We start from the raw sequence: 24598 nt of genomic DNA on the forward strand, positions 1-24598 counted from the left end.
GTGAAATGTTATACAATGACAACTGTGAAGGAATTCACTTGAAACAAAAGAATTCAAGAAGCATAAATTCAACATGAGAAGGGGAGAAAGAATTGTATACAATGACTGCAGAAGCAAAAGGCAATTGATGAAATCGAATTTCCTCTCCTCTCCCCTCTGTTTTTGGCCCTTTTAGCAGATTTGAATAAATTCTCCTTTACTTTAGCAAGCCTGTGCCATACCACCAGACTAGCAAGCAGACAAGAAGGATTGGATGGTCTGAAAATTATTAGGAACCCTTGTAGTGCTCTCTGAGCTTGGTTGTTTTCCTGAAGACATTTCATTACCTGAACTAGACAACACCATCAGTGCTAGGACTGATATTACCTAATTTGGGAAATGAAACATCTGCAACAAAACAACCGAGCTCAGAGAGCACCGGGGACTTTTCATTTCTACCCTGAGCTACAAATATACTCCTTTATCAGTCTGGAAATGCCTTCCCTTCATGCATCCACTAGATGAAACCAAGGTGATAAAAAGCCCTGTGTATCAGAGTACTTACCGTTGAAAGGTAGGAGGCATGCATAGTTAGGACAGGTTTTAACCATCGAACCATTTGTGAAGCACTAGAAAATAACAGCAAAATCATTTATTACAGAGGGTCAGAATTTTTTTTTAAAAAAATCATATTTCAAAATGATAAATTTAAACTGCATCTATAAAGATGGGTAAACTCTCATACATTAATGATAAATAATACAGACAGAAGTATCCTTGGGAAAACTTTCATCAGCTACAAGTTCACAGGTAGCAACAAAAAGAGAATTAGGGTCCCCCTTATTTTTCTAGAACAGATCAATGTACAACGTAGGACTATATGAACTTCTGTCTTTTTTAACCTTATTCAATCTCAGGTATAAAGCTATTGTTGCAGCTCTAATCTAATCCAATACGGATTGACATCTTAAGAAATCCACTTTTTAAACTAAATCCACTTTTTAAAGTAAATGTGTCTCTTAAAGCACTGGCATGTTTTCTTTTTAGGCTCCTGCAAAAGTCTCATTTCATGGACAGCATTAATCTGCTTTAATGAACAGCAAGTGCTGCACTTCTAGAAATGCTAAGGATTTTTTTCCAAGCCATATTCGAACCAGATACTAGTTAAAATTAAATAAACAAATCAGATAAACAAAGAGTACCCCATTCCAAATGGCTTTCAAATGAATAACCCAGTTCAATATTTTAAACAGTGCCTGCTACAGAAAACCTACCCATCCAGCCCGGTCTACTATTTATTATTATCAGACAGAATTTTAGGTAATCTATGCTTACCTGTATGGGTGCCCTTGTAGCCTTTTTGTGAGCTAAAACAGAAGTGAGAATGTAAAGACTGAGATGCATTCAGATTTTTATATCAATTATGTTCTTCAGCAAAATGCAGATATATGGATTCTCAAAGTCTAAACTACTTCAAAATATTTGTAATGACTAAACTTCGTTTGTAGTGACTAAACTTCATTGTGAATGATGTTGCATTATGCATTAGAACAGATGGCAATGTAAGTTATTGCTATTATTTCCACAAAAGTACACTTTATTAGATGACATACAACCAGGAATGCATACAGCAAATCAGGTATTTCTGTGACTGACATCACTGAATAAAGATTCAACACCAAGTTCGTTCACATTTACATAAGAGTTTGGTTGAACATTAGGCTTATTCAACATGATTGCTTGTAATGTAGTATACTTTCTGAGATAGTAGAATGATATTTGGTATCTATTCAAGTTTGAAATACCAGATTGAATCCTGTGTCTATTTTCATGAAGGAGGTAAAGCTATGTGAAAATAATCTGAACTAATTCAAATTAATATAAGCACCCAGAAGAAACCATCTTGTTTTCAATTTCAAAAAAACTTCTAGTATGATAAAAAAAACACCTAAATTTGGGGTAAAAGCAGGACAGATGTTGGAAGCTTATACTATTTCAAATTGGTATCCAAGAGAATTACAGTAATCAATATTAAATCTTTTACCTCGTGCAGTAATGGAATAACAGAATATACAGGAATCCTGGCTACAGTTTTCTTTATTACTGCTTCCTTCTTGGTTTGAAGCACTTTCTGTTAAAAAAAGAAAGGGGTCAATGATGGAACCATGTTATAAGTAGACACCCAATCTACCTTATGGATCTCAGAAGAGACTACTTTTTAATCCTAACCCAGATATAAAATGTAGTTTGCTTTCCTTCAAAAAATGGAATGTAGTTGAGCTTGAAAATTTTAAAGTCTAATTTAGGTCATTTAGATAAGTAAGAAAAGTCCTTCAAAATTCTTTTATTAAAAGATTTCTATGTCATAATTATATAGTATTTACTACATTGTCATAAAGACACAAAATACTGCAACAATCTAAATAGTTTTGATAATTTTGAGATGTTATAGAGATTCTCCCCAGCCATGTTACTTTTAATACTTACATTTAAAATCACAGAATCACTGCTTTCCAAACCCTGAACCAAAAGCACTGCAAAATTATCAGTCTGTGGAAGGCCACCGGATGGCGGTTTTACTTTCATCACATCAATATCCATAGCACTAAGGCGATCTTCAATACTTTCCTAGACATTAAAAATAATTACACAGCAAGTTAGCATTTTTATACTATTTGTGGTGAGCATCTCTCCTTTATACTATAATTGCATGTAGCAAAATCAATAGCTCATTGTGCTTCAAGGTTTAAGGGCATGGTAAAATCCAGGATCAGAGATGATGTTTGAAGCTTAAATGTTTGAACTTAGAAAATCAATCCTCAAAAACAAGAGCAATGGCAGATGTTCAACAATTTTATCCAATCTTCACTCTAACTATAGGTAATGAGACTTGTAATCCAATACATACAAAGGGAAGAGGTTTGGTTAAGCGTTGCTGCCACAAATCTCATTTCCATCACAAAGCACATTTCCATCACTAACAGAAAAATCAGTTTTGACTCTTCAGTTATTGATCTACATAGTACCTTTCTTATGTATGTTGTATTTTCTATTTCTTATTCTAAACAATGACTGGATCTAGAGCTAAACTTACTCTACTGTTCTCCTTCCATTAACAGAAGATTAAAAAAGGAGTAATGTCGTTCTTCCCACTGGAGAAAGGGGTGGCATTGACTTAACAGGCACAGAGGTTTCTCTCAATATTTTGGGCCACCTATTTTGTTCATGTGAAATTATATCCTTGGGCTTTGCCTCTGCCTACATGAAAAAAAAACACAATGTTTAGAATGCACCTAATATTCTCCAGTGGTGGGAATACTTTCTTTCAGGAAAATCAATGTGTTGTAGTCTGTATTTCCTCTCTGAGGAAAATAAAAAATTCTCAGAACCTAGCCTGAAAATTATACTAAAAAAAATCAGTAAGTACTAATTCAGATTACGAAACATAACAAAACAGATGATTAATATTCAACAACTGGCTTAGATTAAATACAGAATACTGAATGGAGAACAATTACCTCTTTGCCATCTGTCTTCCTTTTATTTTTATCCCTGCATACTGAAGATTTCACAGCTGAACTATGACCAGGAATCCCAGGAACTAACGTTTTGACCTCTGAGTTGATTATGGGAGTTTTCACCTAATTTTAAAGAAAAAAAAAGATATTTATATGTATCCGGTATATTCTGTATTTAATTTTTTTTATCAAACTCAACTTCTGAATAATTTAATTAAAACTCAAAACTTTTCTTTTGTAAAAATTGCATTGAACAACTAGTTCATATATATGACAATTTACAACCCTAGAGAAATTCTCCAAAAATTGCCCTAGTAGTGTGCATATTTTTCATAAACATAAATTTGAGAGCCCGATTAAGGCATCCATAAATACTAAGCTGCTATCAATTCTTCATCAATTGATCATCAACACTTACACTCACTTATGTTAAACTCAATAATAATTGAGAATGTAATTGTACATTTCATCTTCTAAAACATACGACCAATATTTCATAGTTCAAATAATGGTTTTGTTCCAATAAGGAGATAAAATCTAAATGAACTTCAATGGAATTCTTTAGATGTATATTGATTAAAGGGGTGAAAATCTGATGAAAATATGCCTCATCTTTTCAAATATTTTATGCCTTTTTTTAGCAAAATTCATAGGGCTTTCCATTATTTTTCTGTTCAGGTGGTCCTCGACTTATGCCCACAATTGAGCCCAAAATTTCTCTTGCTTATTGAGACATCCGTTAAGTGAATTTTGCCTGATTTTACAACCTTTCTTGCCACAGTTAAATGAATCACTGCAATTATTAAGTTAGTAACAGAATTGTTAAGTGAATCTACATTCCCCATTTGCTTTGCTTGTCAGAATTTAACAAAGGGCAATCACATGACCCCTCCAATCATCATAAACATGAGTCAGTTACCAAGCATCTGAATTTTGACATGACCATGGGGATGCTGCGACAGTCATAAATGTGAAAAATGGTCATATGTCACTTTTTTCAGTGCCGCTGTTAACTTCGAACAGCCATTGCAAATTGAGGGCTACCTGTATTTAATATGCACTGAAACATTATGAAAAAATAAGTTCCCTGAAATTTACATGCCTTTTCTTTTATTCTCAAAGAAGCACAACACGTTTATATTTATCACTTATGGAATTCAATTAGGGGTCCACAGTAGCCAGATTAGATAGATGGGTAGATTAGATTAGATAGATTAGATTAGATAGATTGATAGATGGATGGATAAGATGGATGGATAGATAGGATAGGTAGGATAGGTAAGGTAGATTGGGCGTTGGAAGTTACCCTGAACGCCCTTTCTATCTATGCTGCAAGAGAGCCCAGGGTGGGTTGACTCCTTCCTATGACATCATTTAGCTGAGTCTGTACTAAGATATAAAAGCCAGCCCCTGGGAGAGACCCCAGCTTTGGTGAAGATACTTGACAGACTGAAAGGTGTCTCTGAAAGCGCAAATGAATACAGAAATATGACTTGCCCTCTCTGGACAAATCAAGGGAGGGGCTGGGCTCTCTCGCAGCATAGATAGAAAGGGCGTTCACGGTAACTTCTACCAACGCCCATTCTCCTCCATGCTGCATCGAGAGCCCAGGATGGGACATACCAAAGCTTGCATGTCCACGGGCAAGTCCTCATCCGGCTCATCACACTGACTGTTGAACCACTCGTTGAAGCACCCGTCTGCCGAAGGTTGCAGTTGCCGAAGCAAAGACATCCAGACGGTAGTATCTGATAAAAGGAGACGGAGATGTCCACGTGGCCGCATGACAGATCTCCTCCAAGGGTGCTTGGGTTGCCCAGGCAGCCGAAGTGGCTGCGTTTCTGGTAGAGTGCAATGTCAGACCTCAAGGAACTGGAAGGGCTGCAGCTTTGTAGGCCTGCTCAATGCAAGATCTGACCCACCTGCTAATAGTAGGAGAAGAGGCCTTGTGCCCCAAGTGAGAAGGGAAAAGGAAACAAAATGGCTTCTGACTTCCTGAAGGAGGAAGTGCGCTTAATGTATATTCTAAAAGCCCTACCTACGTCTAGCATGTGCCACTGCTGCTCTAAATCATGGTGCAGGAGGGGGCAGAAGCCAGGCAACATAATGTCCTGGGATCTGTGAAACAGGTGCTAACCCTTGGAATAAATGAGGGGTCCACACTGAGGACAACTCTATCATCATGAAAGGAACAAAGGTCCTATCTGATGGAAAGAGCAGCGAGCTCAGATACCCGCCTGGCTGAAGTGATGGAAATGGGAAACACTACCTTCAGAGTCAGGAAACGGAGAGACAGTGTTCTAAGGGGTTCAAAGGGGGGCTTTGTAAGGGCATTAAGGACCAAATGAAGATCCCAGGAAGGATACCTGTGAACCACTGGTGGGTGCAGGTTGGAAGCCTCTTTCAAAAACCTCCTGACTGAAGGGTGATGGGATAAGGAAGGAAGCGAACCCCATGAAAAAATCGAGGAGAGGGCCTCAACCTGCCTACGTAAGGTGTTGGGGGCCAAACCTTTCTCCAGATCATGCTGAAGTAATTTAAGAACCTCTGCCAACTGGGCTAAAGCAGGGGAGAGAGACCCTCCCTAAGGCACCATCGGAAAAGGGCCTTCCAGGTGGCATCATAAATGTGCCTTGTGGAAGGTTTGCGAGATGCCAGGATAGTGATGATGACCCTTTCAGGAAGATCAGCCACCTCTAACAGCTGCCGCTCAAGTGCCACATGGTCAGCTTGAGCCACTGGGGCTCTGGGTGGAGCAGAATCCCCTGATGAAGAGAAATTAGATGGGCTGGGATCCTCCAAGGAGAAGCCACCGATAGGTTGACCAGGTCCGCAAACCAGGGCGTCCTTGCCAATAGGGTGCCAGGAGGAGGAGCTCCGCTCATTCCTCCAACATCTTCCGAATTACTGCCGGAATGATGGGGAGCGGGGGAAAGGCATAGAGGAGACTTTTGGGCCATCTGCACCGAAGGGCATTGGTCCCCTCCGCTCCCTAGCAAGGAAACCTGGTGAAGAATCTGGTAACCTGGGCGATTTGAGGAGTGGAGAAGAGATCCACCTCCAGCGTTCTGAATCTGAGGGAAAGGTCCCTGAATAGAGATGGAGGAATGGACCACTCTGCCTGGTCGACTAGGCTCCTGCTGAGCCAGTCGGCCTGGGAGTTGCTGATCCCGGAGAAGTGGTCCGCCGAGATCGACAACAGGTGTTTCTCTGCCCATAACCCCAACCATAGAGCCTCTCCCATGAGGGCTCTGGACCTCGTCCCCTCTTGCTGGTTGACATGAGCCATGGCGGCCATGTTGTCCATAAGGACGAGAACATGAGAGCCAGTCACTGAGTGCCTGAAATGCTTGAGAGCTAGAAAAATGGCTCTGAACTCTAGCCAATTTATGGGAAGGGCCTGCTCTGAGTCTGCATTTTAAATTGCCTGTATTTTACAAATTGGTTGAGAAATTTTAGATCCAGGATGGTTCGCTACCCCCCGAGGCTTTGGGAACGATGAAAAGGCGAGAGTAAGCCCACGTCCCCATTGAGAGGGGGGAACAGGTTTGAATAGCTCGGATTTCAAGAAGGAGTTGAATGGCCTGATTCATGAGGTCTTGCCTTGAAATGTCCTGAGAGACAGGACAGATCAAAAAAAAATTTGGGGGTGGCATTAGGAAGTCCAATTGTAATCCTGACCTAATAGTGCTGAGCACGTAGGCATCCGCCGTTGACTCCTCCCATTTGGAGGCAAAGAAACCTAGGTGACCTCCGATGGGTGGGGAGAACAAGGGATTACTTAGAGCAATGGAAGGAACGACCCCCACCCTCCCAAAAGGGCTGTTTACCAGTATAAGGAGCTGGGTGATAGTTGGCTCTCTTCCCAGAGGAAGAGAGAATTTTACGTTTATCTCTGGTTTCGATGAGATAAGGTTCCAGAGCATCACCAAAAAGCTTATTGCCCGCGAATGGAACTGAAGCCAGCTTCCATTTACATTGTGACACCGCCTGCCAATTTCTGGACTATAACAGTCTTCTTGCTGCTACTGAAGATGCCATGGCCCGAGATGCAAATTTGGTGGAATTGAGAATGGCATCTGCAGTGAATTTTGCCACTGCGATAATCTTATTAAGGTCTTGGGGAGACCAAAGGTCAGATGTTGGCAATCTAATCTGGAGTTGGTGCAGCCACCATATGGATGCCCACGTGAGAGTGCCAGGAGATGAGAATGAGGCCAGAACCGGAATGTCAACAGAAGGCACTGCCAGGATATTGTCCAGGGCTATGCTGACGTTGTAGAAACACTTATCCAGAGAAGATGGGTGAGGGCCTGCCGAAGGGGAAGCGCACTGCTCCTTGACCATGTCCAAGAACAAAGTGGGAGAAGGCAAAACCCCTGCACGCACTACAGGCTTGGAGAAGAGTGAGTCTCTCTGGCTAGAAGGAATTCCTTGTGGCTTGGGAGCCACTTCCTCTGGCGGCAGCTTGGCAGTGACCAAGGCCTTGCTGAGTAATGGCCTGAGGACAGAAGGATTGAAGACCAATGCAGAGGATGTCTGCTCTGGGCGAGAGTCCTCTTCCTCTGAAAGATTTTGGTCAAAGGTCTTGCCCACTTCATGTTCTGAATGAGAGTAGTAACTGGGTTCAGATGGTGAAGCCCTTCCCTCATCAACCTCCTCCCATTCTGGTAGAGAAGAATGGACCCTGAGGTCCTGGGGCCTGTGCAAATCAGGATGATGAGGCAAGGAACTTATACATTGAGAAGGGAGAAGGGCCTGAACCCTTTCCAGAGAATTTGCTTGAAGCCTTCAGCCAATCCCTGCCTAATGGCCAATGAGACAACATCTTGGATATTCCCTGGTCTATGCTCAAAGGTAGAGGCAGAAGGCCCGCTGCTGCGGGAGTGAAGGTAGCTTCAGGCCTAGACTGAGAAGAGGTTCGAGGCCTGGAGGGAAGGGGAGAAGCATAGGGCCCAGAAGCCTGTTGGAAATAAGGCCCAGATCTGCTTAGATCCTGAGGATCATATTGTACTGCAAAGACCTCAGGAGACCAGGATGGAGGATGGAAAGGCTCATAGATAACTTCTCCTCCCCTGGGAGGGCTTAGCTGGGGCCCACAGGTACCACCTTGCACTCCCTTCTGTTAAATAGTTCTGTTGGGCTCTCTAGGGCCGCATGTCTGCGTTTTTCTGCCCTCAACGCAGCCTGAGTTGACTTCTTAAGGGCTAGAGCCTTAGCTTTCATTTTAGCAGCCACCTCCCTCTGGACTGATTGGGTGCGTTGCCTACGACCTTTTCTCTTATTGGGCTTAAGAGACTGTTCCACTGGGGCGGGGGGACCTCTGCCTGACCCTTATCTTGCTCCATTTGAAGAATAAAGGCTCTTACGATGGAAAGAAACTGTTTGTAAATTTTTTGTGATAAGCCCCCGGGCTTACAAAACGGCCGCTCACCTCGTGGTGGAAGGCTTCAATCCAAGATGGCCGCTGACTATGGGAAACAGGCTCCGAGATCAAAGAATCTCTCCTTAGGCTATAAAGAGCCCGAGTGAAGTCAGCAAAGGAAAGGGCAGCTGCTGGCCACACGATCAGCTGGCTGATGCTGGTATCGGTTTGCCGATCACTTTTTACGACCTCTCAAACTGCAGGCATGTGGGAGGTCTACAGACGCTGCCCAACTTGCCTGAACAGCACTTTGGCAACGCTGCTCCCAACGCTGCAGGATAGAGAGCCCTGTTCTCCTGGAAGAACAGCTGCCCAGATCCTGGGAGCTGCTGAAGCGAGGAAAAAAGGTACTGAAGATCGCTGGTGAATGCTATCTACAGAACCTCAGCTGGTTGAAGCTGTTATCAGTTTGCCGATCGCTTTTTACGACCGCTCAAACCGCAGGCATGGGAGAGGTCTACAGACACTGCCCAACTTGCCTGAACAACGCTCTGGCAATGCTGCTCCCAACATTGCAGGAGAGAGAGAGAGAGAGAGCCCTGCGCTCCTGGAAGAGCAGCTACCCAGATCCTGGGAGCTGCTTGAAACAAGGAAAAACGGTACTGAAGATCGCTGGCGAGTGTTATCTAACAGAAGCTTTCAGAGACACAGCTACTGACTGAAAGGAGCTGAGTCAAAAGCTGGGGTCTCTTCCGGGGGCTGGCTTTTATATCTTAGTACAGACTCAGCTAAATGACGTCATAGGAAGGAGAGAGGGGGGGGCAGGCAGGGAGGGAGATGCTGATTCCCATGATTGGCATAATTTACATACTATGCATATTACAGAAAATATTTTCAAAATATAGCCTATGAATCTAAATGAATATAGTTTTCATAAGAAATGAATGCCCCTAAAATTTCACCTTTTGCTGTGTAATTGCTGAGGACCTGCGTCTTAATATTATTAAAGATACTGCAAGTTATAGAATAAATGAATTACAATAAAATCATGATTTATGGATTATATTTAAAAGACGTCAGACAAAACCAATAAAACTGACTTTGGACTTCACCTTTAAATAACAGAAAACTCAGACGTTGACAAATCAGTTCAAACACTGAATGCACATTTTTAATTCAAGAAGTAATCCATTGAGGTTTTGCTATACAGTCAGAAAATTGTGGGGGAAAATAAAAAATTATGTTCTATAATAGCAAGCAAAAGTTTAGACAGAAATTTCTTTCTGCCCATTAATCTATCCAATCGATGTGCTCAGCCAGCCAAGAGAAGGTGTCATCAGAGAAATTCAGTGATGAGTGAAACCAGTAAGGAGATCATCACAGCACATCCAAAAGGATCCATAAGCATTCTCTATTCCATGGATTAGCATATCATAAACCATGTAGCTAACTTGTAGCACTGGTTTATTCAACCACGCAAGCATGCAGGTAAACAAAATACGGAGTAAAGCAAGCAGGAAACTATCTTGTATGCGTTCTTAAGTGTAATACAGATCTTTTTTAACTGGATTAAATCAACCAAGCCCAGAATATGCTGGATATCACTGAAGTAAAGGAGGCAAACTGGATTAGGTTTTATTCATTTACAAAACATCTATATTTATAAAAATAACTGGGATACTGTTATACTTTAATCCTGTGGAAGTCCATCTCATTTCATAATAACTGAAATATCTACTTAGGGATAAAATATTGATTTCAAATCTCACCTTTGTTATAGCCATTTCTGTTTTCAGGGTCAGAGTCTTCTGAATGTCCCTTACAAAGCAGATGTGTCTTTCTGTAGTATTCAAAGTCTATTAAAAGAGAGTGGGGAAAAAAACTTCAATACTTTTGCAGGTGTTCTTTTTTCCAAAGCACATTTAAGTTGTTTAAACATTTAATCTATGTCCCAATAGTTCTAGCAAAACATCATTACTAAATAACAAGTAACCGCATATAGTGTGCAGAGTTAAGAACATACATTTACTGGGGGGGTGTCATTCTGAAATCAGCATTTCTTGAAGAAAACATATAAAATATAAAATTTAGTTAAAATGCATGTTACTTAGAAAAAATGAATTTTATCTAGAACTTAAAAAAAAATTAAAATACCAGCTTGGAATTTAAGAAAGCCATACATACCACTTTCTCAATAACAGGATGCAAGGAATTCCCATACACAAGTAGCAATGATTCTTTATCTGAACAAAACGCAGCTGCTAGGATAGGGACTGGCTTTGGTGTGGAATTATTTTCTTCTCCAGGTGTTGCTATCTGGATTGTATATTTGGATGTCAAGGGCTTTTTGCAATAGCTACAGAAAAACAATTGGTTGAACATATAAACAGTTATACTGTATACCTTAATGATTTCACTTACTATGAAATTGAGTTATATATTTAATAACTATAGTATGATTAGCTTGGATACAAGCTTATGTGAATTCAATTAATATTGTATAATGCAATAAGTTATATAAAGTATTTGTATGGGGACTTGGTTAAGATATACACACACACATCTTGCTGAAAATTAGGCTAAGATCATATTATAACTAAGAAAATTGTTTGGACTTCATATACTAACAACACAGTGAGAATCATAACTGGACCTGGAAGTCAACGTGATCTGACTGAAACTAGAAACACTAATTCTAATATAATTTCTAATATGTTAATAAAAAGTCATTGGGCCAAAGTGATAAATCTGAAAATTTTAAAACTCAAATAATCAAATCTTGCAAGGTTTCATCCAGTTTCACAGGAACTTGAATCTACTGAGAAAAAATGCCTTTTTTTCTGTGCTTTGTTTCACACTCTTCACATACACGCACCCTCCAAAATAACCTGCTATAGACTCCAGAATTCCTGGTACAGGTATGGGAAGGACACTTAGTGGATGCAATGGGGAAAGAAAGAAAAGATCCTTGTGTGAATAGAGTTCCACGCTTGATTTATAAAGAATGGAACCCATAGGTCACCTGCTTTAGCTTGGAAAACATTTAGAAAGGCTGTTATTGGATCAATTTTATTACCATTGAAATTTGTCTCAGTAATTCTTTCTTCAGGCTTGTTTGTTTTTAAAATCAGATTAAACATATGATTCTTTCATGCTAACTTACCCATTCAAAACTTGCTCAAATAAATGCAGTTGTCCATCCCTGCATACCACTGCTATCTTCACTGGCTGAAAAAAATGTAATTTCACCATCAAGTTAAAAAATGCCATAATTCAGTATATCCAACCATTCATTTATCTTAAACAGAATTAGATTTAAAATAAACTTGGTAAAATAGTGGAAGATACTTTCCATTTAATGGTGTTATGGAAGTGGCCATGCCTACTGGAATGTTTGAGCCCAGCAGTTTAAATGAACTGATTCCCACATATTGTTTACATATTTAAGACACTGCAACATAAGCTGCTAATATATGCAATTAAAACATGCACCAACGTAACCAGTAAAATTTGGATGGACCAGCAGCCTCCAAGGCAATTTTAGCTTCTTTTAGTGATATGGGCTTAATCAGAAGCAAATAATTTTATGAAGTATTAAAAAAAAATGATGAGAGTGTCAATATTATATATTTCAACTGTGGAGTGAAAAATGTGATTATTCCATTATGGAGAATCAATGGATTCAGGTCGTATTTCAAAAAAATTAAAATATACTTACAATTGAAAAATGAACATCATTAATCATAACAGTTTTTGTTTACTGGCCCACAGATAATGTTTAGAAAATGCAAAACAATTTTTTATGCTAGTGATATAAGAAATTCAAAAAAAATTTAACACATATAATTTGGACTTGTTCTACAAGTCTTGCATTTTTTTCCCATTTCTACAAATATTAATAAAATTTTGGAAAAATAGCTAAGGATATTGATGTGATGCAGTATTCCTAAAATATGGAATTTGCTATGTAGTCCAGATTTAATTATTAGCTTAGCAATTGAATTAGCTGTTTTCATATTAAATACTATGAATTATTATTAATGTAAATATTTTATATGTGTGTGTATGTATATGTATATAAAACTGTAATAAATATGTGTTTTCATATTATAATCACTATTTTTAATTTGCTCTCCTGGTTACTTTTTGTCCCACTAAAATAATAAAAAATGGGATTGAATTGTTTTAGTTTTTATCCAATAAATGCTATCTATACATTGTGCATGTGTGTACAGCAAGCTTAATAGTTAATAACACAATGTCTGACAATAAGATGAAAAGTGCTTATGATACCTCATTTTAAGAAGATATGTCTATCTCAAAATGTTCCAAGACTTAAAACAGACAGTTTGAATATTCTAAGAAACAAAACACACTTCAAGACTTTTGTTGTCAGCAAATGAAACAAAACATGTTGAGAGGTTTGCTGTGATTAAGAAAAAACACTTTTTATGCTCATGAAACAAAACACAATTTCATGCATATCTATAAAACTGACATTCAAGTACTTTTCTTTAAGATTCATTTCAACAAAAATACCAGTTTAGATGGGTATATGTAAAGCCAAGTCAAGAATTTTTATAGCTACAAATTCTTTCAGCAATTCTTGGTTAACTTCCTTTTCATTCTTCCTTGCATTGTTCAAATTTTGGACAATGTATATAAGAAAACAGAAATAAACTATTATTCCCTTTCAGATGCAAAAAGCTGAAATTTATAAACAACTATGACTATGATTGTGTTATTAAAAAAAGGACTATGGATTCTTTTCCAGAATGAAAGCCAGAAAGTCACCAACAATATCGCCATGACATTATGTGTGATCTAAATCACTGTGTTGAGAAAGATAATTCATTCTTTCATTCTCATCATTTTAAATATTTTAAAAAATTAAATAAATTTGAAATAAATTTAAAGTAAAAAATATAAAAAGAAAAAAAAAGCAAAAGATAAGGTATAAGTGTTATCTGTTGAACTTTAAATTGAACATACTGATTAACATAGTAGAAATCATGAACAGAACTATAAACAAAAACCATTATAGGTAGTTTTCAACTTATAACCAACTTAACGGAAGTGTTCAGTTAACTATAGCAAGCAAGGTCGTAAAAAGGAGGAAATTCACTTTAATAACTGCTGCTTAGCAATGGAAATGTTGGGCTCAATTGTGGTCATAAATCAAGGATTACCTGTATATAAAATCAATAGTAAAAATTATGGATCATCTAGAAATACGGTTCTATGGAGAAGAAAACCAAATCTAGAAGTGGCACAAAGCGGAGGTCATTAATTCATTTTCATTTGCCATTAAACCAGATTTTTAAAAATCACCAACTTTTAATTTACCTCCATAATTATCTAAAGTAGTTTCAATTGTTGCACTAGAACATAAATGTTGAAAAACTAAGCTACATTTCTTACCTGTTCTTTGCTTTCTGATATTGTCAAGTCAATGTGGATTGGCTCATCTGTTATTGTGAAATTTATCACAGCATTCTTTTCTTTCCTGTCTGATCTCACCTGCCTTGAAAAAAGCAGGACAGATTTTAAAAAATGAAAATAAAATAAATAAATAAAAATTATTTTGGTAAACATAAGACAAGTAATGCCCTGTTAGATTGGACCTCTAGCCAATCTAGTACCGCAGATTCACCTAGGACACGAACAAATAACGAATTATGTAAAACATTGTTTACTTTTGTCTGTCCAAATTCTTCCAAGATCAAATTTCAGTGCATGATCTCAGGTTTTAGCATTTTATAAAGGGAAAGTAGCTTCTTGTCCATTTTATCCACACCATATATAGAATTCAACTTCTCAAAGAAGCTTTCATGCTTGCTATGAATAAAATAATTAAGAAGCTGTATGTAAGAATACTCACAGAATAGCTGAGAAATTCTCTTCTACAATGATATGCAAAAGTCTATGGGTTAATTTTATGTATGCACTGCAGTGATCCACAAGCCTCATTTATCTCATATTTTTACTTCTTACTTTGGGACTAATGATTATTATCAAACAGCGATTGTTAACAGTTTGAAAAAAATACATACCACACACTGAGTAACCGGTCATGCATTGCTCCAGACAAGAAATAGAGGCCTGTAATTCCATCAAAAGGTTGATTTTCAGCTGGAGGCCACATTGTGATGAACCTAAGCATTGAGACTGCTGTAGCATGTCCTGTGAAATGCTGAACAAGAAATGTCATTTAGATTGATCAGGAAGACAGTGTTTAAAATGCATAGAAAAATTTGAAGTTGAGATTCTGTATCCCGACAAGAATCCATTAGCCTCAAAATAGTGTCACATAAGAAACTCATTTTTTCTAAAGTAGGGAATGAACTTAGCTTCACAGTAGAAGTAGTGAAGGGAACTCTTTTTAGATGGAAGGGAACTCTTTTTAAACATAGTCACAATCAGGAATTTAAGTTTTCTGTTGAGCTAAATGAAGAGTGAAAAACTGATACTGTCAACTTCAGAATGGATCAGGCCTGCTGCAGCCATCTTTCAGTTTCACAGCTTGCCACATAGTGTGGGAGGAGGGAAATCTGGAATGTCAGAGCAGATAATAACAGATCATTCTGTGGGAACCAAGGTCATCTCAACAGATGCTGGCCAGAGAGACTGAGGGGAGTTGCCAAAGAGATGACAGAACACCTAATTATACCTAATTATACAATGTGTCCTGTGACCATGAGGGAGAGAAGTATCTATTCTTTAATTATACTGAAACAACAGGAAATATTTAGAGCTGATTTTGTTTTCATTTGTGAAATGAAACAGTTCTTTGAGAAAGCTGAAAGTTTCAGAGGGATGAATTGGTTGGGTTCATTAGTGGGAACCTTGACAGATATTTTATTTTCTACCACAAAGAATGCAATTACTTCTCCTGGACTACAACAAGACTTTGAACGCTGAATTTCAGTAGACCCAGTCTTTATCACTAAATAAATTGATTCAACTAATTATTCCTTCAGATTTCCATAGAAGGTAACATTAAACAGGATTTGGATTTAAAAATCAACTAAATGTCTAAGAATAAGAAACTGGTAAACATTTTTACCCAATGATATGATATAGAGTATGCTCATCTTATCATAAAATACTATAAAGATAAAAATAATTATATTTTCCAAAGTAGTGGGTTTAACAATCATTAGTGCTTCATAATTAATGAACACCAAACCAGACATTATTCCTGTGATGTGTACAGAAACAGTGTTTCAGCAACTCAAATTAATGTTGTCAAATACTGCTGTGGGCAGTGCTCAGACACAGCCAAGGAATTTCATGTCCTCATTCAACTGTCAGCCAGCTGAAACCACCTTTTAAAAGTATCATCACAGCAAACTGTCCAGCAGTCTACAATTATGCTAATGATAGTATTAAACAAGATGAAGTAAAGCAATTGATTAAGGAATTAAGATCATTTAGGTTCACTGTGTCCCTGAATACATACTCTATAGACTTCTTTGGTCTCCAAGTCCCACAGTTTGATAGTTCGACCTGCTGAAAGTAGTACTTTTCCATCAGGACTGATGCACAATGAGCTTACACTGCTGTTATCTCCTTTCCATTTACTAGGGAATTTAAGAAAAATAAATTAAAAATTACTGTAATACAGATTTAAAGACTAAAAGAAAATACATATAAATATATATAACTGTGTAAGTTGGAAAATGGGACTTCAAATCACTAAGACTTTGATTTAGAATTTAAATCCAAAATATTCCTTGAATTGGCAACTTCTGAGCAGCCAGAAAAATTCAACCAGAGTGAAGGTACTTGTTAAGCTGCTTTTCCACGACAAAAATATTTGGGTAAGAAGGACATTTATAATTTTGATAGCATGTATGCAATATGACTGCCTTGGAAACTATGCTTATTCACAAAATGACTCTTACAAACACCCACTCCATTTAAATAAAGGTGATATTCTTCTCAATGAGAACTTTGTAGGGTCCTAAGACATTTCTGGAAATACATGTGATACCAAAGTCTGGTAATTGGATTTCTAACATCTAGGAATGTTTAATTCCGTTTATGTTATAGTTTATATCCAGAGAGGTTTGAAAAGTATTATGATGTGTCTACTTTCACTACCTTTAAAAATATTCTGTCCAACCAGCTCTTATTTTAACAATGAGAAGTTGAAAAAAAAAAGCTTAATTCTGGACTTTTGCATCTATGTACTTACTATACTATTTGATAAGCTTTAACTTATCAAATAAACTTTAATGTACTCTAGCATGTATTCAAGTTATTAAATTTTGACTTGAAGATAACCTGCTCAGACAGCCAAGAGAAAATTATCCTCACTAAGTATCAGTAGTGAGTGAAACCAATTGGAAATCATCACAGCAGGGTATATTTTTGCTTGAAATTACTTGAACACTGCACTTTTGAAATTAATAAATGAAATAGGCTGGCTTGTTTATACAAGATGTTTATTGTTTTATTCCTCATATATAACCAGTAGTTAGAAGAATCATTTCTATACAATTTTCCCCCTTTACTGCTTACAAAAAGTAAAGATAATAAACAGATGGTTTATATACCCAAGAAAGGGTTCAAGTTTTAGTTCTGGATTTTACATTACATCTCAAAAAGATGTTATTTGCAATGTGGCTTTTTTTCTCTTGCAAATTTAAGATATTTTTCCCACACAAGGTAAACTATGAGCAAATATTTATTACATCTTGATTTAAAAATCAAGTATCAGATATATTCTAATAGCCCACAAGATAATTAATTGCATATTATTATAATGCAAGCTGTTATAGTTAATTGTTCCATTGGATTGAAAACATTTCTAAATTTAAATAAAGGAATTTAAGTTAGGATCCAAGCATTTTAAATGAAAAAGCAATCAAATTTTACTAATTCAGAAATTTCCATAAGAATGTGTATGGGATTATTCATGATGAATGGATGTTTATCTGAAAAGAGAACTATATATGAATTTCCATTGATGATTGCAAATGTCATAAGTAATTTCTTTCCATTTTATTTCAACAATTCTGAGATTCTAACGGACTACCTATCTCCTGTAGTATACATTGATCCTGTTTATCCAAGAGTTCAATTGGCATGCTTCAGGGTCTTCAATTAAGCTTTATCATCTGATGGGATTCAGGAAGCCTGCCTCTATAACATCCTTCCTCAGAAGTGGTACTACCCCTAACCTGGCCTCGTCGTTCAAATGATTCTTAACACAGGCCTTGGGTTAGCTTGAGAGGCAGTCTCTTAATGGGATTGCTGTATGCTTCAGCAATAAGGTCCTTAATGTTATTTTCTTAACATTAATAAGGTCCATAATGTTACTTTCACACTGTTTTGTAAATTTACTTTTAATATTGTTTAATAAGCAAATAATATTCATTTTAGTATTTGGAAATGAAAAAAAATCTTACCCATTCTTTACACGTTACTCAATTCTATCTGTGATAAACTGATCTGATGATAGATAGCAAAACAGAAATTTTGAGATACTCAAAATTGACCAGACTCACCATTTCACTTTACATGTCTGCGCATTCCACTCTATAATATGCTTGTCATCTGAACAGCTATATAAACAACCATTGTCCTGATGCCACCGTATGCAGTTTATTTTATTGTCATGCCCATTCTAGGTAAAAAGAAAAGTTATCAGCAAGTTTCATGATACTTTCATCAAACCAGTTGTGACCAAAATGCTTTACAGGTAGTCCTTGACTTACAACTATCTTTGAATCTCCTAAAATTGCCCTCCCATTTGTACCACATAGAAAGATTTTAAGAGGCAAAGTTATTATCTTAAGCTGCTTTCTTTCGAAAAGCACCAATTTTACTTACACCTTATGGCTTGTAACTTCCCCCAGACAGAGAAAATATCTTTGCATATCTTTTTTACATTGTTACACTTGGGAAGAATAAATAAATCCAACCACTCAGGTATTTTTTTTAAAAAAACCTGCTATCCCAGATGGATAAACATTGCACACCCCAGCTTTTCTTGAACAACTTTAAATCAATTGTCTCTTAACATAAAAATAATGTTGTTCTACATCATACTTACTAGTTTACTCTGTAATTCTCCTTTCACTGTGCTGTATAATAAAATGCCACCAACAGCAGTACCAATAGCCAAAAGATCTAACTGTTCAGTTGCTTCTACAATTTCAGATTTCCTCTTCTTCCTTTGAGGACCTTCCTGTAAAAGTTACAATCGTCTGGATATTAAATAACAATTTTACAAGAGATATCAAATAAAAGCATATTCAAAATTGCCAGGGAGTATAAAGGCAGAATCCTCATTCCTTTGTACACTTTGAAAAGAGTGCTGAATTGCTCTATCAATATAATCCAAGCTCAACCCTAACGATCATCTTTATCTTGTTAAAATCGAGCTAATATAAAGAACATTCAATTCTGCTGAGCAAACATGAACATTCACCATGCATGGTGATCAGTGACCATAAATATTGATTTAATCTGATATAATAACAGTCTTATTAATAGTACTTAGGCACAGTTTGAAATACTCAAACCCGTTTTTTTTCCAACCAAGAAAAGTGCCTTGCTTTAGTAACAGAAACCTATTTCTGCAACTTTAGCTGTCTAATGAGTTTTTAAATAATTTCCTTTTCTTCTTCTATATCTAACTGAATCGCTTCTTTTTCAGAACCTATTAATTCTCCAGGTGTATCTTTCATTGACACTGCTTCCTCCTGCTACAGTTCACCACAAATCTACAAGGTCCTTTAATGTGTCCCTCTGCACTAATCACTGCACTAATCACTGTATGTTTCAAATTAAAATTACTTCTGTCTCTGAGTTACAGTTCGAGCTCTTTAACTCTTATATGGTTTACTATACTTTTGGAATTAAAAACTATGGAAACCACAAGAACTGTAATTTCTCCAACCCACCCTGCCCAAAAAAAACTTACAATATCTGACTTCAGAAATCTTAGATAATGAACATGTATAAAAGTTCATATACATCACTTCAAATTTCATTCAAAGTTTAACCTCTAAGCTAAAATACATAACAACGTTAATCTGTTTCAAACGTATTTCCCACTCAACTTGAGTGTTACAAACATAAGTCAGTGTCTTCTGATTTCACATCTTGCTCATTTCAATGGCATCTCTACTTTAGTTTACCTCCATATCAAGAATTGGAAACTACAACTTGAAATGCATTTTCAATTGTGATTTTAAAAATGCCCAAAATGTTGGTTCACAATCATAGGTAGCCCACATGATCTCTTCCTCAAGGATGGCCAGTTCTATTTCTACTTCTCTTTCTCCATCTTCCTGAGGGAATGCCTCTTTGCTACCTGCATACAACTCTTCACTATATTATTGCCATCTGTTGATGCCTTGTTGGTACAACAGTTTTTTCCCTTGTTTTTAATTATGCCTTTATAGGCAACAAATGATGTACAGATCTTTATCACTTGCATAAATGCATTCCCGGTGTGACCCTTCATGTAGTGCATTTTAAACTGTTTACATCACTTGTCCCAGTAAACTTCATTATCCTTCCTTGCTGCCCTCTGTAAAGCTGTATTTAGTTTTACTTCTTCCCGTTTGCCTGCTGCCTTAGTTGGTGGTTTTTTGTTTTTGTTTTTTTTGCTCAGCTGTTTTATGCTTTCACCTGTTTATGCTTTCACTTGAACTTTTTCTCTGACTTCTTGAGTGGTATGTGTTCTGCAATTTCAATAATGGTCGATTGAATTTCCTACCATAGTTCAGGCATCTTCCCAGCTGTGTCCAACAGATCAAACATATTTTTCACCTCAACTGTATATGTAGGAGGGATTTTGGAGACATCAAACTTCTTTGGAGGTACTGCCTTTTTGATGCTGCATAATATGACTAATCTTTGTCATCAACAGTTCATGATCTGAACTGCAATCAGCACTTGGATATGACATAGGATATAGGCAATCCAATTATGGTGAAGTCCATTTGGTGAGGTACAGGTATATAAGTGGCAATTGTTCTATTTGAACCATACATTCGTGATCTTAAATTTGACAATTTTTGGCAAAATTGTACCAACAATCACCTGCATCATTCCTTTCACCTAGTATAAAACAAACAGTGATGCCTGTCTCCACTTGTTTGCCAATTTTTGCATTAAATCATCCAGGTTGTAAATGATGTCTTTTTTGTTTCATAGTTTTTTGGACCATGGCATGAAAGCCCTATTTCAAGCTCTGCTGCAGCAGTCGTTGAGGCATAGATTTGGACAACTGTGATGTTGTGGGGCTTGGCACAAATTCTGATTATCATAATTCTGTCACTGATAGCTGAAAAGCTTTTCACTGCTTTAGCAAATTTCCCACTTATAATAAATGCCACTCCATTTTCCTGATATCGTATCCTGTGTAAGAGTAAAGTTTCCAGACTGGAAAAAAGCCATCTGATCACAGTAGCTCACTAACACCTAGGAGATCAATTTCTAAACTGATCATCTCACGTTGGACAATATTTAATTTACTGACTCACTCTTCTGATGTATCTCTGTACAATGTAGATATTCATTTTTGCCACTGGCTGCCTCAGCAACTGGGATTCCTCTTTTCAATCATTGGGCATTGTTATCTAGATGTTTGACACTCTTTCCATAGAATTTTCTTGGCAAGTATTTTGCAGAGGTCTCAGATCTTTCTCCATTAAAATGTTAAAATTTACAGTATCTCCTAGTTTTGATAGCTGTAACAATTCAACAGTAAATGGAAACCAATATATTGACTATTAAGTATAATGAAAATCATATTGAGTCGTGAATACAAAATTAAAATTCTGAATTTTAATATTTGCACAAGGATGATTTTTTTCTGCAAGTAGCATAAACTTTGTAAGCCTGAAATGATGCAGTAATTGGATAAACTTTTAAGATCTGCAACAACTTTTTTTTTAAAAAAAATACGCTAATACGGTAATATGCAGGTAAAGTTCAAATGAAAAAAATGGGATACAATGCAGGAATATGCACTCTTTTCCCTTACAATCCTTTCCTTTTCAGGAATGTTTACTCAGCAAATGCTCCTTTTCATTTACATGTTTAAATCCCCTTTGATAAACCAGCAAGCTTCTCTGATCAGTAACGATTTACACATTTTCATTCACTTTCAAGCAACACCTACAGGATTGCAATATCAACAAAGCAGTACTCCTACATTCTCACTCTATTAACAAATACTTTATTTTGCCATTTTATTTATATCTATTGAAATAAAAACAGATGCATAAGGTTCTTGAAAAACTAAAAAGGCTAGCTGTGATTGTTAATAAGCTTTAAAAATATTTAAAAGCATTTTGTCTGAATTTATAAACAGATATTATAAATTACTTTTAAATGCTTTGTAGCCTAATATTAAGTCTATAGACTTTTCAAGTCTGATGGAGTGGGGAAATGTAAAATCCTTTTCAAAGTGCCATATATTTTATGAAAAAATAAAAGAGACAACTGAAATAGATGTGTATATATGGGTGTATCATAAAGAGTCAGGTAGCCAACACATGATATGCATTAGGCTTTACATTCTAAATATTTCCATCTAAATTGGAGTACTGAAGAGGTCACTTAGGATTACAGCTGAAATGGAGATCAAACCTAACAGATGCCTTTAGGAACTCCAGTCTAAAACTAAAACCCACTTTTAGCTACACATTTCTTGTCATTACTTGGCACCAAGTACTGAGAAATGGAACTATGTTGCATGCATATATGTGCCCACATATGTGCCACACCAAAGCAGAGTCCGATGCCAAGCCAAAGTTATGAACTGGTTAAGAACAGAGGTGGCTCCCAGATCGGAAGCACAGCATGTGCTTGGTGATGCTCAAATAATTAGATTTCGACGTGGTTTTCCTTTTCCTACGATCGATGCTTTTCTCTTCCGAATTTTCTACGCTGGGGAAAACGAATTAGAAGAAAGAGAACCAAACTTCTCTTTTTAGAGAAGGGTAAGCCCGCCAAGTCACGGGTGGCGTGAACCCTGAGGCATTTCAAAGCAGCAGCAGCGCCTTCTTTTCGGCTCTTCAAAAGCCTCCATGCGTCGGGCTGGGGCGGAGCCAGGAAGCGCACACATGTGCTGCTCCCGACCCAGAAGAATCCCGGCCCGGGTGTGTGTGTGGAAGTCGGGGCTGCTTTGAGGAGAGGCCCGAGCCCCCTTCACAAGAAGGCGACGCGATTCGGGATCCGTCCGAGGACGGTCCTCAGTCCTTAAGAAAAAGCAGGGCGCTGCGGAGGTCCCATTCGCACGTGGCTCCAATTTGCACGCGAAACAGGGGGAGCTGTGATTTTATCTCAGAAGAGGCTTCCCCCCCACCCCCGTACCGTATTTTCTTTCCCCCACCCCACCCCCGCCCCTAATGACAGGCCCCGCCTCGCTGCTGGGGATGGGCGCTTCCCACATGGCGGGGAACCGAGGCCCAGGCCCAACAAACGCAACCCAGCATGTTCGCTCTAGGCGACCGTGCCGCCGCCGGGCAAGTCCACCCATTGAATACCTTGCTGGGAGGTGGTCGGCCTCCTCCGACGCCCGGCGGTGCCCAGGCCAGGCAGGTACAAGCGGCGCTGAGGTGGGCAGAAGGAACGTACTCGTGATGGAGGCGGCTGCTGGCCGTCTCCCACACGCGAAGCCGCCCGTCCGGCCCAGAGAGAGCCAACAAGCGCCGGTCGTGGGGAGAAAAAGCACAGGGGCTTCCTGTCACGTAGATGGGGCTCTCAAAGGCCGCCGTCTGCTCCCGCCCGCCGGCCGAAGCGCCTTCTCCTCCGCCTCTCGCCGATGCTGCTGCCGCCGCCATGGCGCTCGCTGCAGGCCCGACCCTCTCAGCTCCCACCAGGCAGGCGCGCGGCCACGTGGTCGGCCTCCTCCCGAGCATGCGCACTCGCAACCTCCGACGCGCTGCCCTCCGTCATCCTGACGGTTCAAAGGTTGAGGGTTGACGTCGGGAGGTGGTTCTGTAGCCTCCGGCTGATAAATGCGCCGGCTTTCTTCCAAATGAAGTTGCCCAGGGTTGGAGCAGCACAGCTGGAAGCCGACTTAGAGATCAGGGACAAGCCTCATATTTGAATTGGGCTCCTGGAATCCGACTGTAATTGTTCATAGCGTTTTATCGTAATAAGTCAGAGGTCGGTTGCAATCGGCCGAAACCAGCTGGCTGCGGAATTCTGGGAGTTGAAGTCCACAGATCTTAAAAGGTGCCTTGGTTGAAAAGCACTGGGTCTATAGAAGATAATTATTTGTAGCTCAAGGTTGAACTGTTTAGTCTTTGGTGCTCTCTGAGTTTGGTGGTTTTCTTGCAGACATTTTATTACCCAACTAGGTGTTTAAATAGGATGAAACGTCTGCAAGAAGAGAATTAAGTTCAAAAAACATGAAAGACTTAAAAGCACTGTCCTAAACAATCAGCAATTTGGAGAAATAAAGATGTGAAGGAAGACAATGCAAATGTCTTGATGGTTCCATAAACTAGCCATATTCCTCCATGTTGCTTGTTTTTGTTACAGTTCTAAATTCACTTGTTTGGAATAAATATGAGGGATGTGTAAATCTCAATTGGTGGTGTGCATATGAGTAGACTCTGACAGGAATATGCTTTTAATTCCATGTTCTGTCCACTGTATCATAGTGGAACTGTTCTTCCTCTAGTCTAGTCCTTTCACATTTAAAACATGCTATCCCTGTTATTTCTTTATTTGTAAGAAATAACAACACACTTTAAAC

General features: G+C 38.2%; 1 protein-coding gene and 3 non-coding genes across 4 annotated transcripts in view; all 4 read right to left on the reverse strand.

The window, feature by feature from the left end:
• The window catches only part of WDR43 (WD repeat domain 43), a 29171-nt gene extending 5391 nt beyond the window's left edge, over positions 1-23780 (reverse strand). Inside the window, exons 1-14 of the mRNA XM_026695624.2 lie at positions 23379-23780; positions 18926-19060; positions 18378-18496; positions 16325-16445; positions 14916-15055; positions 14284-14386; positions 12026-12090; positions 11047-11218; positions 10632-10718; positions 3498-3620; positions 2467-2607; positions 2024-2110; positions 1315-1346; positions 545-608 (exon numbers count right to left, since the gene is read on the reverse strand). Of these exons, the coding sequence (XP_026551409.2) occupies positions 545-608; positions 1315-1346; positions 2024-2110; positions 2467-2607; positions 3498-3620; positions 10632-10718; positions 11047-11218; positions 12026-12090; positions 14284-14386; positions 14916-15055; positions 16325-16445; positions 18378-18496; positions 18926-19060; positions 23379-23753 (1764 nt within the window). The 5' untranslated portion in view covers positions 23754-23780. The remainder of the gene's footprint in view (positions 1-544; positions 609-1314; positions 1347-2023; positions 2111-2466; positions 2608-3497; positions 3621-10631; positions 10719-11046; positions 11219-12025; positions 12091-14283; positions 14387-14915; positions 15056-16324; positions 16446-18377; positions 18497-18925; positions 19061-23378) is intronic.
• Positions 10171-10248, reverse strand: LOC113433455 (small nucleolar RNA SNORD53/SNORD92). The gene has a single exon (XR_003373666.1). It is a non-coding gene; the product is annotated as a small nucleolar RNA SNORD53/SNORD92 (small nucleolar RNA).
• Positions 16130-16214, reverse strand: LOC113433456 (small nucleolar RNA SNORD53/SNORD92). The gene has a single exon (XR_003373667.1). It is a non-coding gene; the product is annotated as a small nucleolar RNA SNORD53/SNORD92 (small nucleolar RNA).
• Positions 17152-17229, reverse strand: LOC113433454 (small nucleolar RNA SNORD53/SNORD92). Its single transcript, XR_003373665.2, has one exon. It is a non-coding gene; the product is annotated as a small nucleolar RNA SNORD53/SNORD92 (small nucleolar RNA).
• Positions 23781-24598: the final 818 nt, after the last annotated feature.

The sequence above is a fragment of the Pseudonaja textilis genome, chromosome 1, assembly GCF_049901715.1.
Source record: "Pseudonaja textilis isolate UNSWEBS1 chromosome 1, rPseTex1.2, whole genome shotgun sequence".
Taxonomy (NCBI): Eukaryota; Metazoa; Chordata; class Lepidosauria; order Squamata; family Elapidae; genus Pseudonaja; species Pseudonaja textilis.